The 21,115-nt window shown below is 42.3% G+C and overlaps 1 protein-coding gene across 2 annotated transcripts in view; it reads left to right on the top strand.

Annotated features, from left to right (window-relative positions):
* The first annotated feature begins 113 nt into the window (after positions 1-113).
* RpL14 (ribosomal protein L14) overlaps positions 114-21,115 on the top strand; it is an 80,966-nt gene continuing 59,964 nt past the window's right edge. Inside the window, exon 1 of one of the 2 annotated variants that reach the window (XM_071683121.1) lies at positions 114-167. In XM_071683121.1, coding sequence (XP_071539222.1) covers positions 165-167 — 3 coding nt within the window. In that variant the 5' untranslated portion in view covers positions 114-164. Of the gene's footprint in view, positions 168-1,023; positions 1,222-21,115 lie in introns of those variants that run through there. The other variant, XM_071683120.1, reaches the window with a different exon arrangement.

A 21,115-nucleotide genomic window follows, 5' to 3' on the forward strand; every position in this document is an offset into this window, starting at 1 on the left:
AAAGATATTGTTTAAAGTAAGTTAATAAATAATATTTTTATTTCAAATAAATAATTTGATACAAAATAGCACAAATTAAGTAATATTTAAATTGTGTTTACATACGAATTTTTTCATACAAAGACTGAACGTTTTCTTTACTGGAAACGATTGTCGTGTTCACCATGGTGAGTGAAGTTGTTGATATATATCTCGGTTTTCACGAAACATCATTGCTTTCAAATAAATTTTGAATATATTTAGAGTGAAGGAATACATTAGTTATGATTTTTAACCATTTATATTTATACTAGTATCATGTATTATGGAAATGTTTTCAGATAAACAAAACCGTATACGTAAATTTATTTTGTGAAGTTTATATTAATGTACAATTCAGTCTGAGTTTGTATATGCTCTCTTATATGATTTTCTCTCTAAGCACTTGTTGATTTGTTCATGGGAAGGTAAAATTTAAAGATTATTCTGTGGCCTAACGATTTTTGTTTTGCTCATAAGTAATCTTGGTGCTAGTTTTAAGGGAGATTCATGTGTGGGATTTTCATTTTTGATTTATAAAACTTATGTTTTCTTTATTAAGATGTGAAGTTTGATATATTATAAATGCTTTTGCGTGTTGTTTAGGATTAGGCTTTGTTTTCTGTTCGTGTGAGAATGTCATCATACACCACATTTTCCCCCGGAATTTGTATGTCAAAATATCGAAATTGTGATAAAAGTCTAGAAGACAAACGCCACTTTTATAGGGCTAATATTACAGTGTTTGTTTAATGATATCTTTGTTGCTTAAGTTGGGCATGATATGCGTTAGGGAGTTTGCTTAACTTTAAAGCTTTCTCGAAATTCACTTTAGTGGTAGGGTCATGAAGGATAGGGAAAGTGTGGGGTTAAATGTTGATACTTTGAGACAAATGTGGAAATCATAAACAGTGTATTTTTATCACTGACAGACTGCATTTTTGAAGAACCCGATATTACTTGTGCTGAATATGGACTACGTCATTGATCTCATGTTTAGATTGGAATGTAAACACTGGTATCAGATGTCTTAAAGAAATTCATACAAGATATCTTATCAATGAGCCTGATAATCTTGTTAACCTTTAAACTCATCCATGATTTTTTTTAAACTTGGATTCATTAAAACACTAGAAGACATGGCATTCACTGGATTGTATAATAACAGTAATAATGGATCGTCAACATGTCAGCAACCTACAGGCAAGTTTGCTTGTTTTGTACATCATCATTTGCATATTGACACAAACTAGATATAGCTGTCCATATATCTAGTATCTTCACTGTGCATGAGGACGCTAGAAAATGATGGGACAATTTAGTTGTCATTGCTGTATGTTTACTGTTTTCAAGATTTTGATAAAAGTTCTGAATCCTATCACTTTCATTTTCATCTGCTGATTTTTAATATGTTTGATTAATTTTCTCCTACTTTAAAGCCCTCCCCAGTTTACAACTTAGAATGCCTTGATTTATGTGCTACAATTGATATCCTATACCACAGGATGGGGGAGGGGGCAGAGGTTCTGGGAGCGATGAAGAATGTGTGGAAGGAGAGAACTTTATCTCGGAGAGCAAGAATGGGTATGTTTGAAGGAATAGTGGTTCCAACAATGTTATATGGTTGTGAGGCATGGGGTATAGATTGGGTTGTACGGAGGAGGGTGGATGTGTTGGAAATGAAATGGTTGAGGACAATATGTGGTGTGAGATGGTTTGATGAAGTAATTTAAGGGTAAGAGAGATGTAGGGTAATGAAAAGAATGTCTTTGAGAGAGCAGAAGAGGATGTGTTGAATTGGTTTGGACACATAGAGAGAATGAGTGAGGAAAGATGGACAAAGAGGATATACGTGTCAGAGGTGAAGGGAACAAGAAGCAGGAGACCAAATTGGAGGTGGAAAGATGGAGAGAAAAAGATTTTGAGCAATTGGGGCCTGAACATACAGGAGGGTGAGAGGTAAGCAAGGATTATGAATTGGAACGATGTGGTGTACTGGGGTTGACGTGCTGTCATTGGATTGAACCAGGGCATGTGAAGCGTCTTGGGTAAACCATAGAAAGGTCTGTGGGGCCTGGTGTTGGATAGGCAGCTGTGGTTTCGGTGCATTGTACTTGGCAACTGAGATTGTGTGAACAAATGTGGCCTTTTTTGTCTTTTCCTGGTGCTACCTTGCTGAAGCTGGGGGTAGTGACGCTATTTCCTGTGTGGCGGGGTAGCGACAGGAATGGATGAAGGCAAGCAAGTTTATAAGTGTATGTAAATGTATGTAGATGTTGATATTTCTATTTATGTATATGTGCATATATGGGCGTTTTTGTATATATATGTGTTTATGAGTGGGTAGGCCATTCTTTGTTTCCTGGCACTACCTCGCTGATGTGGCAAACAGCAATTAGGTATGATGATAATAATGATCACTTATACATGTTATAAAGATGCATTGGTAGATATTTCATTGATTTCAATCATCTTTTTTCTCAAAATTTACCAAATTTTACTAAGGGTTATTTACATGGAGGTGATACTGGTTATGGGGATTTAGATGTAGCAACTGTAACTCCATCACTTTTAAGTTTTTAAGGTGGGCAGAGCTATAAAGTAAGGTTGTAGGGCAAAAGCACTCAAAATCAACAATTAACAGTTTTGTGATGCATTCCTAATACCCGCTGAAATAGTGCAATTAGCAAATGAGTAGAAGCATCCCCATTTTCTAATGCTAACCAAAAACATTCACCTAGCACTTGTTCATATTGTATAGAGCTTTATTCTCTTCAAACTGAATGAAATTGTAATACAAAAATTTGCATTCTAGTTATATTGTTTGAATTAATATGAATCATGACCCTACCGTTAATGAATTGATACCGAAAGATAGTTATTAACGAAAGTAAAGCAAATTTTCACGCACGTATCATTCCATACAGTAGCAACAAAGAATCCACAAGTGAAAAACTAAGATGCCAAACCTATGTGAGTGGTGTCTCTTCTAGACTTAAATTTTGAATAGCAACATACCATTTGGTTTGTTCAAGAATGTTTTTGGTTTTTAAAGATATCAGAAGTTCACAGATTAGTGTGGTAAAAGTTCGGAGGCATAAGTATAATTTAGAGAGAAACCTGGAAACTGTTAGCGTGACTAATGAGGCATAAAAGATATAAGCAGTGGACTTGAATCAAAATATGATAGGCGCGCGAAAGAGACTTTTGGATGTTAATGTGCTGAGAGGGGCAACTGGAGGGATGTCTCATCATTATCTTGTGGAGGCAAAAGTGAAGATTTGTAGAGGTTTTCAGAAAAGAAAAGAGAATGTTGGGGTGAAGGGAGTGGTGAGAGTAACTGAGCTTGGGAAGGAGACTTGTGTGAGGAAGTATCAGGAAAGACTTGATTACAGAATGGAAAAAGGTGAGAACAGAGGAGGTAAGGGGAGTGGGGGAGGAATGGGATGTATTTAGGGAAGCAGTGATGACTTACACAAAAGATGCTTGTGGCATGAGAAGCGTGGGAGATGGGCAGATTAGAAAGGGTGATTGGTGGGATGAAGAAGTAAGATTCTTTGTGAAAGAGAAGAGAGGGGCATTTGGAAGATTTTTGCAGGGAAATAATGCAAATGAGTGGGAGATGTATAAAAGAAAGAGACAGGAGGTCATGAGAAAGGTGCAAGAGGTGAAAAAGAGGGCAAATGAGAGTTGGGGTGAGAGAGTATCATTAAATTTTAGAGAGAATAAAAGAGATGTGGAAGGAGGTAAATAAAGTACAGTGTAGTTTCAGAAGTGGTAGAGGATGTGTGGATCAGGTGTTTGCTTTGAAGAATGTATGTGAGAAATACTTAGAAAAACAAATGGATTTGTATGTAGCAGTTGTGGATCTGGAGAAGGCATATGATAGAGTTGATAGAGATGCTCTGTGGAAGGTTTTAAGAATATATGGTGTGGGAGGCAAGTTGTTAGAAGCAGTGAAAAGTTTTTATCGAGGATGTAAGGCATGTGTACTTGTAGGAAGAGAGGAAAGTGATTGGTTCTCAGTGAATGTAGGTTTGCGGCAGGGGTGTGTGATGTCTCCATGGTTGTTTGATTTGTTTATGGATGGGGTTGTTAGGGAGGTGAATGCAAGAGTTTTGGAAAGAGGGGCAAGTATGCAGTCTGTTGTGGATGAGAGAGCTTGGGAAGTGAGTCAGTTGTTTTTTGCTGATGATACAGCGCTGGTGGCTGATTCATGTAAGAAACTGCAGAAGCTGGTGAATGAGTTTGGTAAAGTGTGTGAAAGAAGAAAGTTGAGAGTAAATGTGAATAAGAGCAAGGTTATTAGGTACAGTAGGGTTGAGGGTCAAGTCAATTGGGAGGTAAGTTTGAATGAAGAAAAACTGGAGGAAGTAAAGTGTTTTAGATATCTGGAAGTGCATCTGGCAGCGGATGGAACCATGGAAGCAGTAGTGAATCATAGGGTGGGGGAGGGGGCGCAAATTCTTGGAGCCTTGAAGAATGTTTGGAAGTCGAGAACATTTTCTTGGAAAGCAAAAATGGGTATGTTTCAAGGAATAGTGGTTCCAACAATGTTGTATGGTTGCGAGGCGTGGGCTATGGATAGAGTTGTGCGCAGGAGGATGGATGTGTTGGAAATGAGATGTTTGAGGACAATATGTGGTGTGAGGTGGTTTGATCGAGTAAGTAATGTAAGGGTAAGAGAGATGTGTGGAAATAAAAAGACCGTGGTTGAGAGAGCAGAAGAGGGTGTTTTGAAATGGTTTGGGGTCATGGAGAGAATGAGTGAGGAAAGATTGACCAAGAGGATATATGTGTCAGAGGTGGAGGGAACGAGAAGTGGGAGACCAAATTGGAGGTGGAAAGATGGAGTGAAAAAGATTTTGAGTGATCGGCGCCTGAACATGCAGGAGATTGAAAGACGTGCAAGGAATAGAGAGGATTGGAATGATGTGGTATACTGGGGTCGACGTGCTGTCAGTGGATTGAACCAGGGCATGTGAAGCATCTGGGGTAAACCATGGAAAGTTGTGTGGGGCCTGGATGTGGAAAGGGAGCTGTGGTTTCGGTGCATTATTACATGACAGCTAGAGACTGATTGTGAACGAATGGGGCCTTTGTTGTCTTTTCCTAGCGCTACCTTGCACACACGAGGGGGGAGGGGTTTCTTATTCCATGTGTGGCGAGGTGTCGATAGGAACAAATAAAGGCAGACTATGAATTATGTACATCTGTATATATGTATATGTCTGTGTGTGTATATATATATGTGTACATTGAGATGTATAGGTATGTATATTTGCGTGTGTGGACGTGCATGTATATACATGTGTATGTGGGCGAGTTGGGCCATTCTTTTGTCTGTTTCCTTGCGCTACCTCGCTAACGCGGGACACAGCGACAAAGCAAAATAAATTAATAAATAATATATTTTTTTTCATATTTTTTATTTTGCTTTGTCGCTGTCTCCGGCATTTGCGAGGTAGCGCAATGAAACAGACTAAAGAAATGGCCCAACCCACCCCCATACATGTCCACACGCAAATATACATACCTATACATCTCAATGTACACATATATATACACACACAGACACATACATATATACCCATGCACACAATTCACACTGTCTGCCTTTATTCATTCCCATCGCCACCTCACTACACATGGAATACCATCCCCCTCCCCCCTCATGTGTGCGAGGTAGCACTAGGAAAAGACAACAAAGGCCCCATTCGTTCACACTTAGTCTCTAGCTGTCATGCAATAATGCCCGAAACCACAGCCCCCTTTCCACATCCAGGCCCCACACAACTTTCCATGGTTTACCCCAGACTCTTCACATGCCCTGATTCAATCCACTGACAGCACATCAACCCCGGTATACCACATCGATCCAATTCACTCTATTCCTTGCCCTACTTTCACCTTCCTGCATGTTCAGGCCCCGATCACACAAAATCTTTTTCACTCCATCTTTCCACCTCCAATTTGGTCTCCCACTTCTCCTCGTTCCCTCCACCTCCAACACATATATCCTCTTGGTCAATCTTTCCTCACTCATTCTCTCCATGTGCCCAAACCATTGCAAAACACCCTCTTCTGCTCTCTCAACCATGCTCTTTTTATTTCCACACATCTCTCTTACCCGTACATTGCTTACTCGATCAAACCACCTCACACCACACATTGTCCTCAAACATCTCATTTCCAGCACATCCACCCTCCTGCGCACAACTCTATCCATAGCCCACGCCTCGCAACCATACAACATTGTTGGAACCACTATTCCTTCAAACATACCCATTTTTGCTTTGCGAGATAATGTTCTCGACTTCCACACATTCTTCAAGGCTCCCAGGATTTTTGCCCCCTCCCCCACCCTATGATTCACTTCCGCTTCCATGGTTCCATCCACTGCCAGATCCACTCCCAGATATCTAAAACACTTTACTTCCTCCGGTTTTTCTCCATTCAAACTTACCTACCAATTGACTTGACCCTCAACCCCACTGTACCTAATAACCTTCCTCATATTCACATTTACTCTTAACTTTCTTCTTTCACACACTTTACCAAACTCAGTCACCAGCGCTGTATCACCAGCGAACAACAACTGACTCACTTCCCAAGCTCTCTCATCCACAACAGACTTCATACTTGCCCCTCTTTCCAAAACTCTTGCATTCACCTCCCTAACAACCCCATCCATAAACAAATTAAACAACCATGGAGACATCACACACCCCTGCCGCAAACCTACATTCACTGAGAACCAATCACTTTCCTCTCTTCCTACACGTACACATGCCTTACATCCTCGATAAAAACTTTTCACTGCTTCTAACAACTTGCCTCCCACACCATATATTCTTAATACCTTCCATAGAGCATCTCTATCAACTCTATCATATGCCTTCTCCAGATCCATAAATGCTACATACAAATCCATTTGCTTTTCTAAGTATTTTTCACACACATTCTTCAAAGCAAACACCTGATCCACACATCCTCTACCACTTCTGAAACCACACTGCTCTTCCCCAATCTGATGCTCTGTACATGCCTTCACCCTCTCAATCAATACCCTCCCATATAATTTACCAGGAATACTCAACAAACTTATACCTCTGTAATTTGAGCACTCACTCTTATCCCCTTTGCCTTTGTACAATGGCACTATGCAAGCATTCCGCCAATCCTCAGGCACCTCACCATGAGTCATACATACATTAAATAACCTTACCAACCAGTCAACAATACAGTCACCCCCTTTTTTAATAAATTCCACTGCAATGCCATCCAAACCTGCTGCCTTGCCGGCTTTCATCTTCCGTAAAGCTTTTACTACCTTTTCTCTGTTTACCAAATCATTTACCCTAACCCTCTCACTTTGCACACCACCTCGACCAAAACACCCTATATCTGCCACTCTGTCATCAAACACATTCAACAAACCTTCAAAATACTCACTTTATCTCCTCACATCACCACTACTTGTTATCACCTCCCCATTTGCGCCCTCCACTGAAGCTTCCATTTGCTCCCTTGTCTTACGCACTTTACTTACCTCCTTCCGGAACATCTTTTTATTCTCCCTAAAATTTAATGATACTCTCTCACCCCAACTCTCATTTGCCCTCTTTTTCACCTCTTGCACCTTTTTCTTGACCTCCTGTCTCTTATACATCTCCCACTCAATTGCATTTTTTCCCTACAAAAATCGTCCAAATGCCTCTCTTCTCTTTCACTAATAATCTTACTTCTTCATCCCACCACTCTACCCTTTCTAATCAACCCACCTCACACGCTTCTCATGCCACAAGCATCTTTTGCGCAATCCATCACTGATTCCCTAAATACATCCCATTCCTCCCCCATTCCCCTTACTTCCATTGTTCTCACCTTTTTCCATTCTGTACTCAGTCTCTCCTGGTACATCCTCACACAAGTCTCCTTCCCAAGCTCAATTACTCTCACCACCCTCTTTACCCCAACATTCACTCTTCTTTTCTGAAAACCTATACAAATCTTCACTTAGCCTCCACAAGATAATGATCAGACATCCCTCCAGTTGCACCTCTCAGCACATTAACATCCAAAAGTCTCTCTTTCGCGCGCCTGTCAAGTAACACGTAATCCAAAAACGCTCTCTGGCCATCTCTCCTACTTACATACGTATATTTATGTATATCTCACTTTTTAAACCAGGTATTCCCAGTCACCAGTCCTTTTGCAGCACATAAATCTACAAGCTCTTAACCATTTCCATTTATAACACTGAACACCCCATGTATACCAATTATTCCCTCAACTGCCACATTACTCACCTTTGCATTCAAATCACCCATCACTATAACCCGGTCTCGTGCATCAAAACCACTAACACACTCATTCAGCTGCTCCCAAAACACTTGCCTCTCATGATCTTTCTTCTCATGCCCAGGTGCATATGCACCAATAATCACCCATCTCTCTCCATCAACTTTCAGTTTTACCCATATTAATCGGGAATTTACTTTCTTACATTTTATCACATACTCCCACAACTCCTGTTTCAGGAGTACTGCTACTCCTTCCCTTGCTCTTGTCCTCTCACTAACCCCTGACTTTACTCCCAAGACATTCCCAAACCACTCTTCCCCTTTACCCTTGATCTTCGTTTCACTCAGAGCCAAAACATCCAGGTTCCTTTCCTCAAACATACTACCTATCTCTCCTTTTTTCACATCTTGGTTACATCCACACACATTTAGACACCCCAATCTGAGTCTCCAAGGAGGATGAGCACTCCCCGCGTGACTCCTTCTGTTTCCCATTTTTTAGAAAGTTAAAATTACAAGGAGGGGAAGATTTCTGGCCCCCCGCTCCCCTCCCCTCTAGTCGCCTTCTACGACACGTGAGGAATGCGTGGGAAGTATTCTTTCACCCCTATCCCCAGGGATATATATATATATACACACATACATACACACATACACATATACACACATATATATACATATATATATATTTTTTTTTTTTTTTTTTTTTTTTGCTTTGTCGCTGTCTCCCGCGTTTGCGAGGTAGCGCAAGGAAACAGACGAAAGAAATGGCCCAACCCACCCCCATACACATGTATATACATACATGTCCACACACGCAAATATACATACCTACACAGCTTTCCATGGTTTACCCCAGACGCTTCACATGCCGATTCAATCCACTGACAGCACGTCAACCCCGGTATACCACATCGATCCAATTCACTCTATTCCTTGCCCTCCTTTCACCCTCCTGCATGTTCAGGCCCCAATCACACAAAATCTTTTTCACTCCATCTTTCCACCTCCAATTTGGTCTCCCACTTCTCCTCGTTCCCTCCACCTCCGACACATATATCCTCTTGGTCAATCTTTCCTCACTCATTCTCTCCATGTGCCCAAACCATTTCAAAACACCCTCTTCTGCTCTCTCAACCACGCTCTTTTTATTTCCACACCTCTCTCTTACCCTTACGTTACTTACTCGATCAAACCACCTCACACCACACATTGTCCTCAAACATCTCATTTCCAGCACATCCACCCTCCTGCGCACAACTCTATCCATAGCCCACGCCTCGCAACCATACAACATTGTTGGAACCACTATTCCTTCAAACATACCCATTTTTGCTTTCCGAGATAATGTTCTCGACTTCCACACATTCTTCAAGGCTCCCAGGATTTTCGCCCCCTCCCCCACCCTATGATCTACTTCCGCTTCCATGGTTCCATCCGCTGCCAGATCCACTCCCTGATATCTAAAACACTTTACTTCCTCCAGTTTTTCTCCATTCAAACTTACCTCCCAATTGACTTGACCCTCAACCCTACTGTACCTAATAACCTTGCTCTTATTCACATTTACTCTTAACTTTCTTCTTTCACACACTTTACCAAACTCAGTCACCAGTTTCTGCAGTTTCTCACATGAATCAGCCACCAGCGCTGTATCATCAGCGAACAACAACTGACTCACTTCCCAAGCTCTCTCATCCACAACAGACTTCATACTTGCCCCTCTTTCCAAAACTCTTGCATTCACCTCCCTAACAACCCCATCCATAAACAAATTAAACAACCATTGAGACATCACACACCCCTGCCGCAAACCTACATTCACTGAGAACCAATCACTTTCCTCTCTTCCTACACGTACACATGCCTTGCATCCTCGACAAAAACTTTTCACTGCTTCTAACAACTTGCCTCCCACACCATATATTCTTAATACCTTCCACAGACCATCTCTATCAACTCTATCATATGCCTTCTCCAGATCCATAAATGCTACATACAAATCCATTTGCTTTTCTAAGTATTTCTCACATACATTCTTCAAAGCAAACACCTGATCCACACATCCTCTACCACTTCTGAAACCACACTGCTCTTCCCCAATCTGATGCTCTGTACATGCCTTCATCCTCTCAATCAATACCCTCCCATATAATTTACCAGCAATACTCAACAAACTTATACCTCTGAAATTTGAGCACTCACACTTATCCCCTTTGCCTTTGTACAATGGCACTATGCACGCATTCCGCCAATCCTCAGGCACCTCACCATGAGTCATACATACATTAAATAACCTTACCAACCAGTCAATAATACAGTCACCCCCTTTTTTAATAAATTCCACTGCAATACCATCCAAACCTGCTGCCTTGCTGGCTTTCATCTTCCGCAAAGCTTTTACTACCTTTTCTCTGTTTACCAAATCATTTTCCCTAACCCTCTCACTTTGCACACCACCTCGACCAAAACACCCTATATATGCCACTCTATCATCAAACACATTCAACAAACCTTCAAAATACTCACTCCATCTCCTTCTCACATCACCGCTACTTGTTATCACCTCCCCATTTGCGCCCTTCACTGAAGTTCCCATTTGCTCCCTTGTCTTACGCACTTTATTTACCTCCTTCCAGAACATCTTTTTATTCTCCCTAAAATTTAACGATACTCTCTCACCCCAACTCTCATTTGCCCTCTTTTTCACCTCTTGCACCTTTCTCTTGACCTCCTGTCTCTTTCTTTTATACATCTCCCACTCAATTGCATTTTTTCCCTGCAAAAATCGTCCAAATGCCTCTCTCTTCTCTTTCACTAATAATCTTACTTCTTCATCCCACCACTCACTACCCTTTCTAATCAATCCACCTCCCACTCTTCTCATGCCACAAGCATCTTTTGCGCAATCCATCACTGATTCCCTAAATACATCCCATTCCTCCCCCACTCCCCTTACTTCCATTGTTCTCACCTTTTTCCATTCTGTACTCAGTCTCTCCTGGTACTTCCTCACACAAGTCTCCTTCCCAAGCTCACTTACTCTCACCACCCTCTTCACCCCAACATTCACCCTTCTTTTCTGAAAACCCATACAAATCTTCACCTTAGCCTCCACAAGATAATGATCAGACATCCCTCCAGTTGCACCTCTCAGCACATTAACATCCAAAAGTCTCTCTTTCGCACGCCTGTCAATTAACACATAATCCAATAACGCTCTCTGGCCATCTCTCCTACTTACATACGTATACTTATGTATATCTCACTTTTTAAACCAGGTATTCCCAATCACCAGTCCTTTTTCAGCACATAAATCTACAAGCTCTTCACCATTCCATTTACAACACTGAACACCCCATGTATACCAATTATTCCCTCAACTGCCACATTACTCACCTTTGCATTTAAATCAACCATCACTATATATATATATATATATATATATATATATATATATATATATATATATATATATATATATATATATTTTGTTGCTGTCTCCCTCGTTTGCGAGGTAGCGCAAGGGAACAGACGAAAGAAATGGCCCAACCCACCCCCATACACATGTATATACATACGTCCACACACGCAAATATACATACCTACACAGCTTTCCATGGTTAACCCCAGCCGCTTCACATGCCCTGATTCAATCCACTGACAACACTTCAACCCTGGTATACCACATCGATCCAATTCACTCTATTCCTTGCCCTCCTTTCACCCTCCTGCATGTTCAGGCCCCGATCCCACAAAATCTTTTTCACTCCATCTTTCCACCTCCAATTTGGTCTCCCACTTCTCCTCGTTCCCTCCACCTCCGACACATATATCCTCTTGGTCAATCTTTCCTCACTCATTCTCTCCATGTGCCCAAACCATTTCAAAACACCCTCCTCTGCTCTCTCAACCACGCTCTTTTTATTTCCACACATCTCTCTTACCCTTACATTACTTACTCGATCAAACCACCTCACACCACACATTGTCCTCAAACATCTCATTTCCAGCACATCCATCCTCCTGCGCACAACTGTATCCATAGCCCATGCCTCGCAACCATATAACATTGTTGGAACCACTATTCCTTCAAACATACCCATTTTTGCTTTGCGAGATAATGTTCTCGACTTCCACACATTCATCAAGGCTCCCAGAATTTTCGCCCCCTCCCCCACCGTATGATCCACTTCCACTTCCATGGTTCCATCCGCTGCCAGATCCACTCCCAGATATCTAAAACACTTTACTTCCTCCAGTTTTTCTCCATTCAAACTTACCTTCCGATTGACTTGACCCTCAACCCTACTGTACCTAATAACCTTGCTCTTATTCACATTTACTCGTAACTTTCTTCTTTCACACACTTTACCAAACTCAGTCACCAGCTTTTGCAGTTTCTCACATGAATCAGCCACCAGCGCTGTATCATCAGCGAACAACAACTGACTCACTTCCCAAGCTCTCTCATCCACAACAGACTTCTTACTTGCCCCTCTTTCCAAAACTCTTGCATTTACCTCCGTAATATATATATATATATATATATATATGTATATATATATATATATATATATATATATATATATATATATATATATATATTATCCCTGGGGATAGGGGAGAAAGAATACTTCCCACGTATTCCCTGCGTGTCGTAGAAGGCGACTAAAAGGGAAGGGAGCGGGGGGCTGGAAATCCTCCCCTCTCATTTTTTTTTTTTTTTTTTTTTTTCAATTTTCCAAAAGAAGGAACAGAGAAGGGGGCCAGGTGAGGATATTCCCTCTAAGGCCCAGTCCTCTGTTCTTAACCCTACCTTGCTAATGCGGGAAATAGTGAATAGTATGAAAAAAATATATATATATATATATATATATATATATATTTTTTTTTTTTTTTTTTTCATACTATTCGCCATTTCCCGCGATAGCGAGGTAGCGTTAAGAACAGAGGACTGGGCCTTTGAGGGAATATCCTCACCTGGCCCTCTTCTCTGTTCCTTCTTTTGGAAAAAAAAAAAAAAACGAGAGGGGAGGATTTCCAGCCCCCCGCTCCCTTCCCTTTTAGTCGCCTTCTACGACACGCAGGGAATACGTGGGAAGTATTCTTTCTCCCCTATCCCCAGGGATATATATATATATATATATATATATATATATATATATATATATATATTTTTTTTTTTTTTTTTTTTTTTATACTTTGTCGCTGTCTCCCGCGCTTGCGAGGTAGCGCAAGGAAACAGACGAAAGAAATGGCCCAACCCCCCCCCCATACACATGTACATACACACGTCCACACACGCAAATATACATACCTACACAGCTTTCCATGGTTTACCCCAGACGCTTCACATGCCTTGATTCACTCCACTGACAGCAAGTCAACCCCTGTATACCACATCGCTCCAATTCACTCTATTCCTTGCCCTCCTTTCACCCTCCTGCATGTTCAGGCCCCGATCACACAAAATCTTTTTCACTCCATCTTTCCACCTCCAATTTGGTCTCCCTCTTCTCCTCGTTCCCTCCACCTCCGACACATATATCCTCTTGGTCAATCTTTCCTCACTCATTCTCTCCATGTGCCCAAACCATTTCAAAACACCCTCTTCTGCTCTCTCAACCACGCTCTTTTTATTTCCACACATCTCTCTTACCCTTACGTTACTTACTCGATCAAACCACCTCACACCACACATTGTCCTCAAACATCTCATTTCCAGCACATCCATCCTCCTGCGCACAACTCTATCCATAGCCCACGCCTCGCAACCATACAACATTGTTGGAACCACTATTCCTTCAAACATACCCATTTTTGCTTTCCGAGATAATGTTCTCGACTTCCACACATTTTTCAAGGCTCCCAAAATTTTCGGCCCCTCCCCCACCCTATGATCCACTTCCGCTTCCATGGTTCCATCCGCTGATAGATCCACTCCCAGATATCTAAAACACTTCACTTCCTCCAGTTTTTCTCCATTCAAACTCACCTCCCAATTGACTTGACCCTCAACCCTACTGTACCTAATAACCTTGCTCTTATTCACATTTACTCTTAACTTTCTTCTTCCACACACTTTCCCAAACTCAGTCACCAGCTTCTGCATATATATATATATATATATATATATATATATATATATATATATATATATATATATATATATATTTTTATATTTATTATACTTTGTCGCTGTCTCCCGCGTTTGTGAGGTAGCGCAAGGAAACAGACGAAAGAAATGGCCCAACCCCCCCCCATACACATGTATATACATACGCCCACACACGCAAATATACATACCTACACAGCTTTCCATGGTTTACCCTAGACGCTTCACATGCCTTGATTCAATCCACTGACAGCACGTCAACCCCGGTATACCACATCGCTCCAATTCACTCTATTCCTTGCCCTCCTTTCACCCTCCTGCATGTTCAGGCCCCGATCACACAAAATCTTTTTCACTCCATCTTTCCACCTCCAATTTGGTCTCCCTCTTCTCCTTGTTCCCTCCACATCCGGTACATATATCCTCTTGGTCAATCTTTCCTCACTCATCCTCTCCATATGCCCAAACCACTTCAAAACACCCTCTTCTGCTCTCTCAACCACGCTCTTTTTATTTCCACACATCTCTCTTACCCTTACGTTGCTCACTCGATCAAACCACCTCACACCACACATTGTCCTCAAACATCTCATTTCCAGCACATCCATCCTCCTGCGCACAACTCTATCCATAGCCCACGCCTCGCAACCATACAACATTGTTGGAACCACTCTTCCTTCAAACATACCCATTTTTGCTTTCCGAGATAATGTTCTCGATTTCCACACATTCTTCAAGGCCCCCAGGATTTTCGCCCCCTCCCCCACCCTGTGATCCACCTCTGCTTCCATGGTTCCATCCGCTGCCAGATCCACTCCCAGATATCTAAAACACTTCACTTCCTCCAGTTTTTCTCCATTCAAACTCACCTCCCAATTGACTTGACCCTCCACCCTACTGTACCTAATAACCTTGCTCTTATTCCCATTTACTCTTAACTTTCTTCTTCCACACACTTTTCCAAACTCAGTCACCAGCTTCTGCAGTTTCTCACATGAATCAGCCACCAGCGCTGTATCATATATATATATATATATATATATATATATATATATATATATATATATATATATATATATATATATATTTTTTTTTTTTTTTTGTCGCTGTCTCCCGCGTTTGCGAGGTAGCGCGAGGAAACAGACGAATGAAATGGCCCAACCCACCCCCATACACATGTATATACATACGTCCACACACGCAAATATACATACCTACACAGCTTTCCATGGTTTACCCCAGACGCTTCACATGCCTTGATTCAATCCACTGACAGCACGTCAACCCCGGTATACCACATCGCTCCAATTCACTCTATTCCTTGCCCTCCTTTCACCCTCCTGCATGTTCAGGCCCCGATCACACAAAATCTTCTTCACTCCATCTTTCTACCTCCAATTTGGTCTCCCTCTTCTCCTCGTTCCCTCCACCTCCGACACATATATCCTCTTGGTCAATCTTTCGTCACTCATTCTCTCCCTGACCCCAAACCATTTCAAAACACCCTCTTCTGCTCTCTCAACCACGCTCTTTTTATTTCCACACATCTCTCTTACCCTTACGTTACTTACTCGATCAAACCACCTCACACCACACATTGTCCTCAAACATCTCATTTCCAGCACATCCATCCTCCTGCGCACAACTCTATCCATAGGCCACGCCTCGCAACCATACAACATTGTTGGAACCACTATTCCTTCAAACATACCCATTTTTGCTTTCCGAGATAATGTTCTCGACTTCCACACATTCTTCAAGGCTCCCAGAATTTTCGCCCCCTCCCCCACCCTATGATCCACTTCCGCTTCCATGGTTCCATCCGCTGCCAGATCCACTCCCAGATATCTAAAACACTTCACTTCCTCCAGTTTTTCTCCATTCAAACTCACCTCCCAATTGACTTGACCCTCAACCCTACTGTACCTAATAACCTTGCTCTTATTCACATTTACTCTTAACTTTCTTCTTTCACACACTTTACCAAACTCAGTCACCAGCTTCTGCAGTTTCTCACATGAATCAGCCACCAGCGCTGTATCATCAGCGAACAGCAACTGACTCACTTCCCAAGCTCTCTCATCCCCAACAGACTTCATATACATATACATATACATATGAAAAATGTAAGAAATAATTTAGAAAACTGAAACTTCTAGCTTGAAATGAAATGAAAAATGAATGTCACATAATGGTTCAACCTCTGGCTATGGAAAAGGGAAATGTATAATTTATCTCCACAAACTTAAATAGTAGTTTTCATCAATTTAACCACTGTATCATACTGCCTGGTCCACTTCTCTTATCATGAAACAGGAATATTGGCTTATGATGTTTTTCATTTGTCTTCATTACACAAAGTACAACCATGTCTTGGATACATGAGGGTTGGTAGTTGGTCATCCACCATAATTAAGCCTTGACAGACCAAAAGTTTATCTGGACCTCAACTTTTCCAGTACATTTATGAAAAACACCTTTTTGCTTTCCATCTCTATCACTTTGAAAAAAACTCCCTTTGTTCACATTTCAGTGAAAGAATAAGCTTCAATGTCTAAGCTACATTTTTTTCCAATTTCACTATTTTCTTGTCAGAGCACCATGTATGAAAACTATCACTCCAGTAACACAACTATAAACATTTACTTCCCCTTTAAAAAAAGTTCTGGGGAAGTCTGTCTCGATACACTGCGGGTCACTCTACCAGCTGGCGAGGTTTGTGTTGCAATGGTTCTTAATTCACAAAAGTAGTAGCATCACTGGTGGGCGGAAGAACATTCTTGTAACCAAAGTGAGGATCACAGTCCGTGCAACTTCTTCGCTGGACCTTCCATGGCTGACAGACTGCAGACGTATCCATCTTTCCAAGACCCTCTCATGCTCATCCCTCATCATTTCATCCATGAATAGATTAAATAGCTATGGTGGCGTCACACTACTCCACCACAGATCCACCTTCACCTGAAGTCACTCGCTCAGTAGGAAGTTCCACATACGTGACTCGAGGAGGCTTGAAGCGATAACTAGGCACTTGAGGTAGTTCCTCGGTATCTGTAGTGACCCATAATCACTCTATAACCAAGCAGAATGGAGCGTAACATTCCACATGTCTTGGATGTGTTCACTTGCTCCCCTAGAGTTAGACGACGCGTCCACGCCACACTAACCAATCTACCCTTCGAGGCCTAAGTTTCAATCTATGACACTGGACATTGGTTGGGGTTCAGCAGGGTGGCTTGAGAAACTGTAAACACCAAGTCCATCCTCAATCCTGTCAACTCCCTCACTGCTTCCCACAAATCATAGTCTCGCCCAAAGTGAGGATCACAGTCCGTGCAACTTCTTCGCTGGACCTTCCATGGCTGACAGACTGCAGACGTATCCATCTTTCCAAGACCCTCTCATGCTCATCCCTCATCATTTCATCCATGAATAGATTAAATAGCTATGGTGGCGTCACACTACTCCACCACAGATCCACCTTCACCTGAAGTCACTCGCTCAGTAGGAAGTTCCACATACGTGACTCGAGGAGGCTTGAAGCGATAACTAGGCACTTGAGGTAGTTCCTCGGTATCTGTAGTGACCCATAATCACTCTATAACCAAGCAGAATGGAGCGTAACATTCCACATGTCTTGGATGTGTTCACTTGCTCCCCTAGAGTTAGACGACGCGTCCACGCCACACTAACCAATCTACCCTTCGAGGCCTAAGTTTCAATCTATGACACTGGACATTGGTTGGGGTTCAGCAGGGTGGCTTGAGAAACTGTAAACACCAAGTCCATCCTCAATCCTGTCAACTCCCTCACTGCTTCCCACAAATCATAGTCTCGCCCACATTTCTCCCACATTTTGTATATTTCCTTATCCGAGATAGCCACATGACCACTTGAGAGTGCAGAACACGTGACACCTATCCCCAGGATCGACCCCCTCTTTGAGACGATCATTAACGTGGATGGGAGCAGGAGGCGTGAGGATGTACATTTGTGCACTCGCGAGGCCACAGTTCCCTCTCTCCCTTCTGTGAGGCACTTCGTCCATGTCCCCGTGGCTACACACGTCTCACAACACAGTGTCAGTTCCTCCACGTCATCATAGCCCCGCACTCCAGTATCTAAAGTTCGTTTACACGTCAAGCAATACTCCGCTATACTTCAAGCTTAAGCCGAGAAAAACTGACGAATCCCTCGAGCAGCTCACGCTATCACTATTTTCCCTATCACTATATATATATATATATATATATATATATATATATATATATATATTTATGGATGGGGTTGTTAGGGAGGTGAATGCAAGAGTTTTGGAAAGAGGGGCAAGTATGAAGTCTGTTGGGGATGAGAGAGCTTGGGAAGTGAGTCAGTTGTTGTTCGCTGATGATACAGCGCTGGTGGCTGATTCAGGTGAGAAACTGCAGAAGCTGGTGACTGAGTTTGGTAATGTGTGTGAAAGAAGAAAGTTAAGAGTAAATGTGAATAAGAGCAAGGTTATTAGGTACAGTAGGGTTGAGGGTCAATTCAATTGGGAGGTGAGTTTGAATGGAGAAAAACTGGAGGAAGTGAAGTGTTTTAGATATCTGGGAGTGGATCTGGCAGCGGATGGAACCATGGAAGCGGAAGTGGATCATAGGGTGGGGGAGGGGGCAAAAATTCTAGGAGCCTTGAAGAATGTGTGGAAGTCGAGAACGTTATCTCGGAAAGCAAAAATGGGTATGTTTGAAGGAATAGTGGTTCCAACAATGTTGTATGGTTGCGAGGCGTGGACTATGGATAGAGTTGTGCGCAGGAGGATGGATGTGCTGGAAATGAGATGTTTGAGGACAATGTGTGGTGTGAGGTGGTTTGATCGAGTAAGTAATGTAAGGGTAAGAGAGATATGTGGAAATAAAAAGAGCGTGGTTGAGAGAGCAGAAGAGGGTGTTTTGAAATGGTTTGGTCACATGGAGGGAATGAATGAGGAAAGATTGACCAAGAGGATATATGTGTCGGAGGTGGAGGGAACGAGGAGAAGAGGGAGACCAAATTGGAGGTGGAAAGATGGAGTGAAGGGGATTTTGTGTGATCGGGGCCTGAACATGCAGGAGGGTGAAAGGAGGGCAAGGAATAGAGTGAATTGGAGCGATGTGGTATACCAGGGTTGACGTGCTGTCAGTGGATTGAATCAGGGTATGTGAAGCGTCTGGGGTAGACCATGGAAAGCTGTGTAGGTATGTATATTTGCGTGTGTGGACGTATGTATATACATGTGTATGGGGGGGGGTTGGGCCATTTCTTTCGTCTGTTTCCTTGCGCTACCTCGCAAACGCGGGAGACAGCGACAAAGTATAAAAAAAAAAAAAAAATCTCTCTTACCCTTACGTTACTCACTCGATCAAACCACCTCACACCACACATTGTCCTCAAACATCTCATTTCCAGCACATCCATCCTCCTGCGCACAACTCTATCCATAGCCCACGCCACGCAACCATACAACATTGTTGGAACCACTATTCCTTCAAACATACCCATTTTTGCTTTGCGAGATAATGTTCTCGACTTCCACACATTCTTCAAGGCCCCCAGAATTTTCGCCCCCTCCCCCACCCTATGATCCACTTCCGCTTCCATGGTTCCATCCGCTGCCAGATCCACTCCCAGATATCTAAAACACTTCACTTCCTCCAGTTTTTCTCCATTCAAACTCACCTCCCAATTGACTTGACCCTCAACCCTACTGTACCTAATAACCTTGCTCTTATTCACATTTACTCTTAACTTTCTTCTTTCACCTGATCCACACATCCTCTACCACTTCTGAAACCACACTGCTCTTCCCCAATCTGATGCTCTGTACATGCCTTCACCCTTCACTGGTTGGTAAGGTTATTTAATATATGTATGACTCATGGTGAGGTGCCTGAGGATTGGCGGAATGCGTGCATAGTGCCATTGTACAAAGGCAAAGGGGATAAGAGTGAGTGCTCAAATTACAGAGGTATAAGTTTGTTGAGTATTCCTGGCAAATTATATGGGAGGGTATTGATTGAGAGGGTGAAGGCATGTACAGAGCATCAGATTGGGGAAGAGCCAGTGTGGTTTCAGAAGTGGTAGAGGATGTGTGGATCAGGTGAAAGAAGAAAGTTAAGAGTAAATGTGAATAAGAGCAAGGTTATTAGGTACAGTAGGGTTGAGGGTCAAGTCAATTGGGAGGTGAGTTTGAATGGAGAAAAACTGGAGGAAGTGAAGTGTTTTAGATATCTGGGAGTGGATCTGGCAGCGGATGGAACCATGGAAGCGGAAGTGGATCATAGGGTGGGGGAGGGGGCGAAAATTCTGGGAGCCTTGAAGAATGTGTGGAAGTCGAGAACATTATCTCGCAAAGCAAAAATGGGTATGTTTGAAGGAATAGTGGTTCCAACAATGTTGTATGGTTGCGAGGCGTGGACTATGGATAGAGTTGTGCGCAGGAGGATGGATGTGCTGGAAATGAGATGTTTGAGGACAATGTGGGGTGTGAGGTGGTTTGATCGAGTAAGTAACGTAAGGGTAAGAGAGATGTGTGGAAATAAAAAGAGCGTGGTTGAGAGAGCAGAAGAGGGTGTTTTGAAATGGTTTGGTTACATGGAGAGAATGAGTGAGGAAAGATTGACCAAGAGGATATATGTGTCGGAGGTGGAGGGAA

The sequence above is a fragment of the Panulirus ornatus genome, chromosome 35 (assembly GCF_036320965.1).
Source record: "Panulirus ornatus isolate Po-2019 chromosome 35, ASM3632096v1, whole genome shotgun sequence".
Taxonomy (NCBI): domain Eukaryota; kingdom Metazoa; phylum Arthropoda; class Malacostraca; order Decapoda; family Palinuridae; genus Panulirus; species Panulirus ornatus.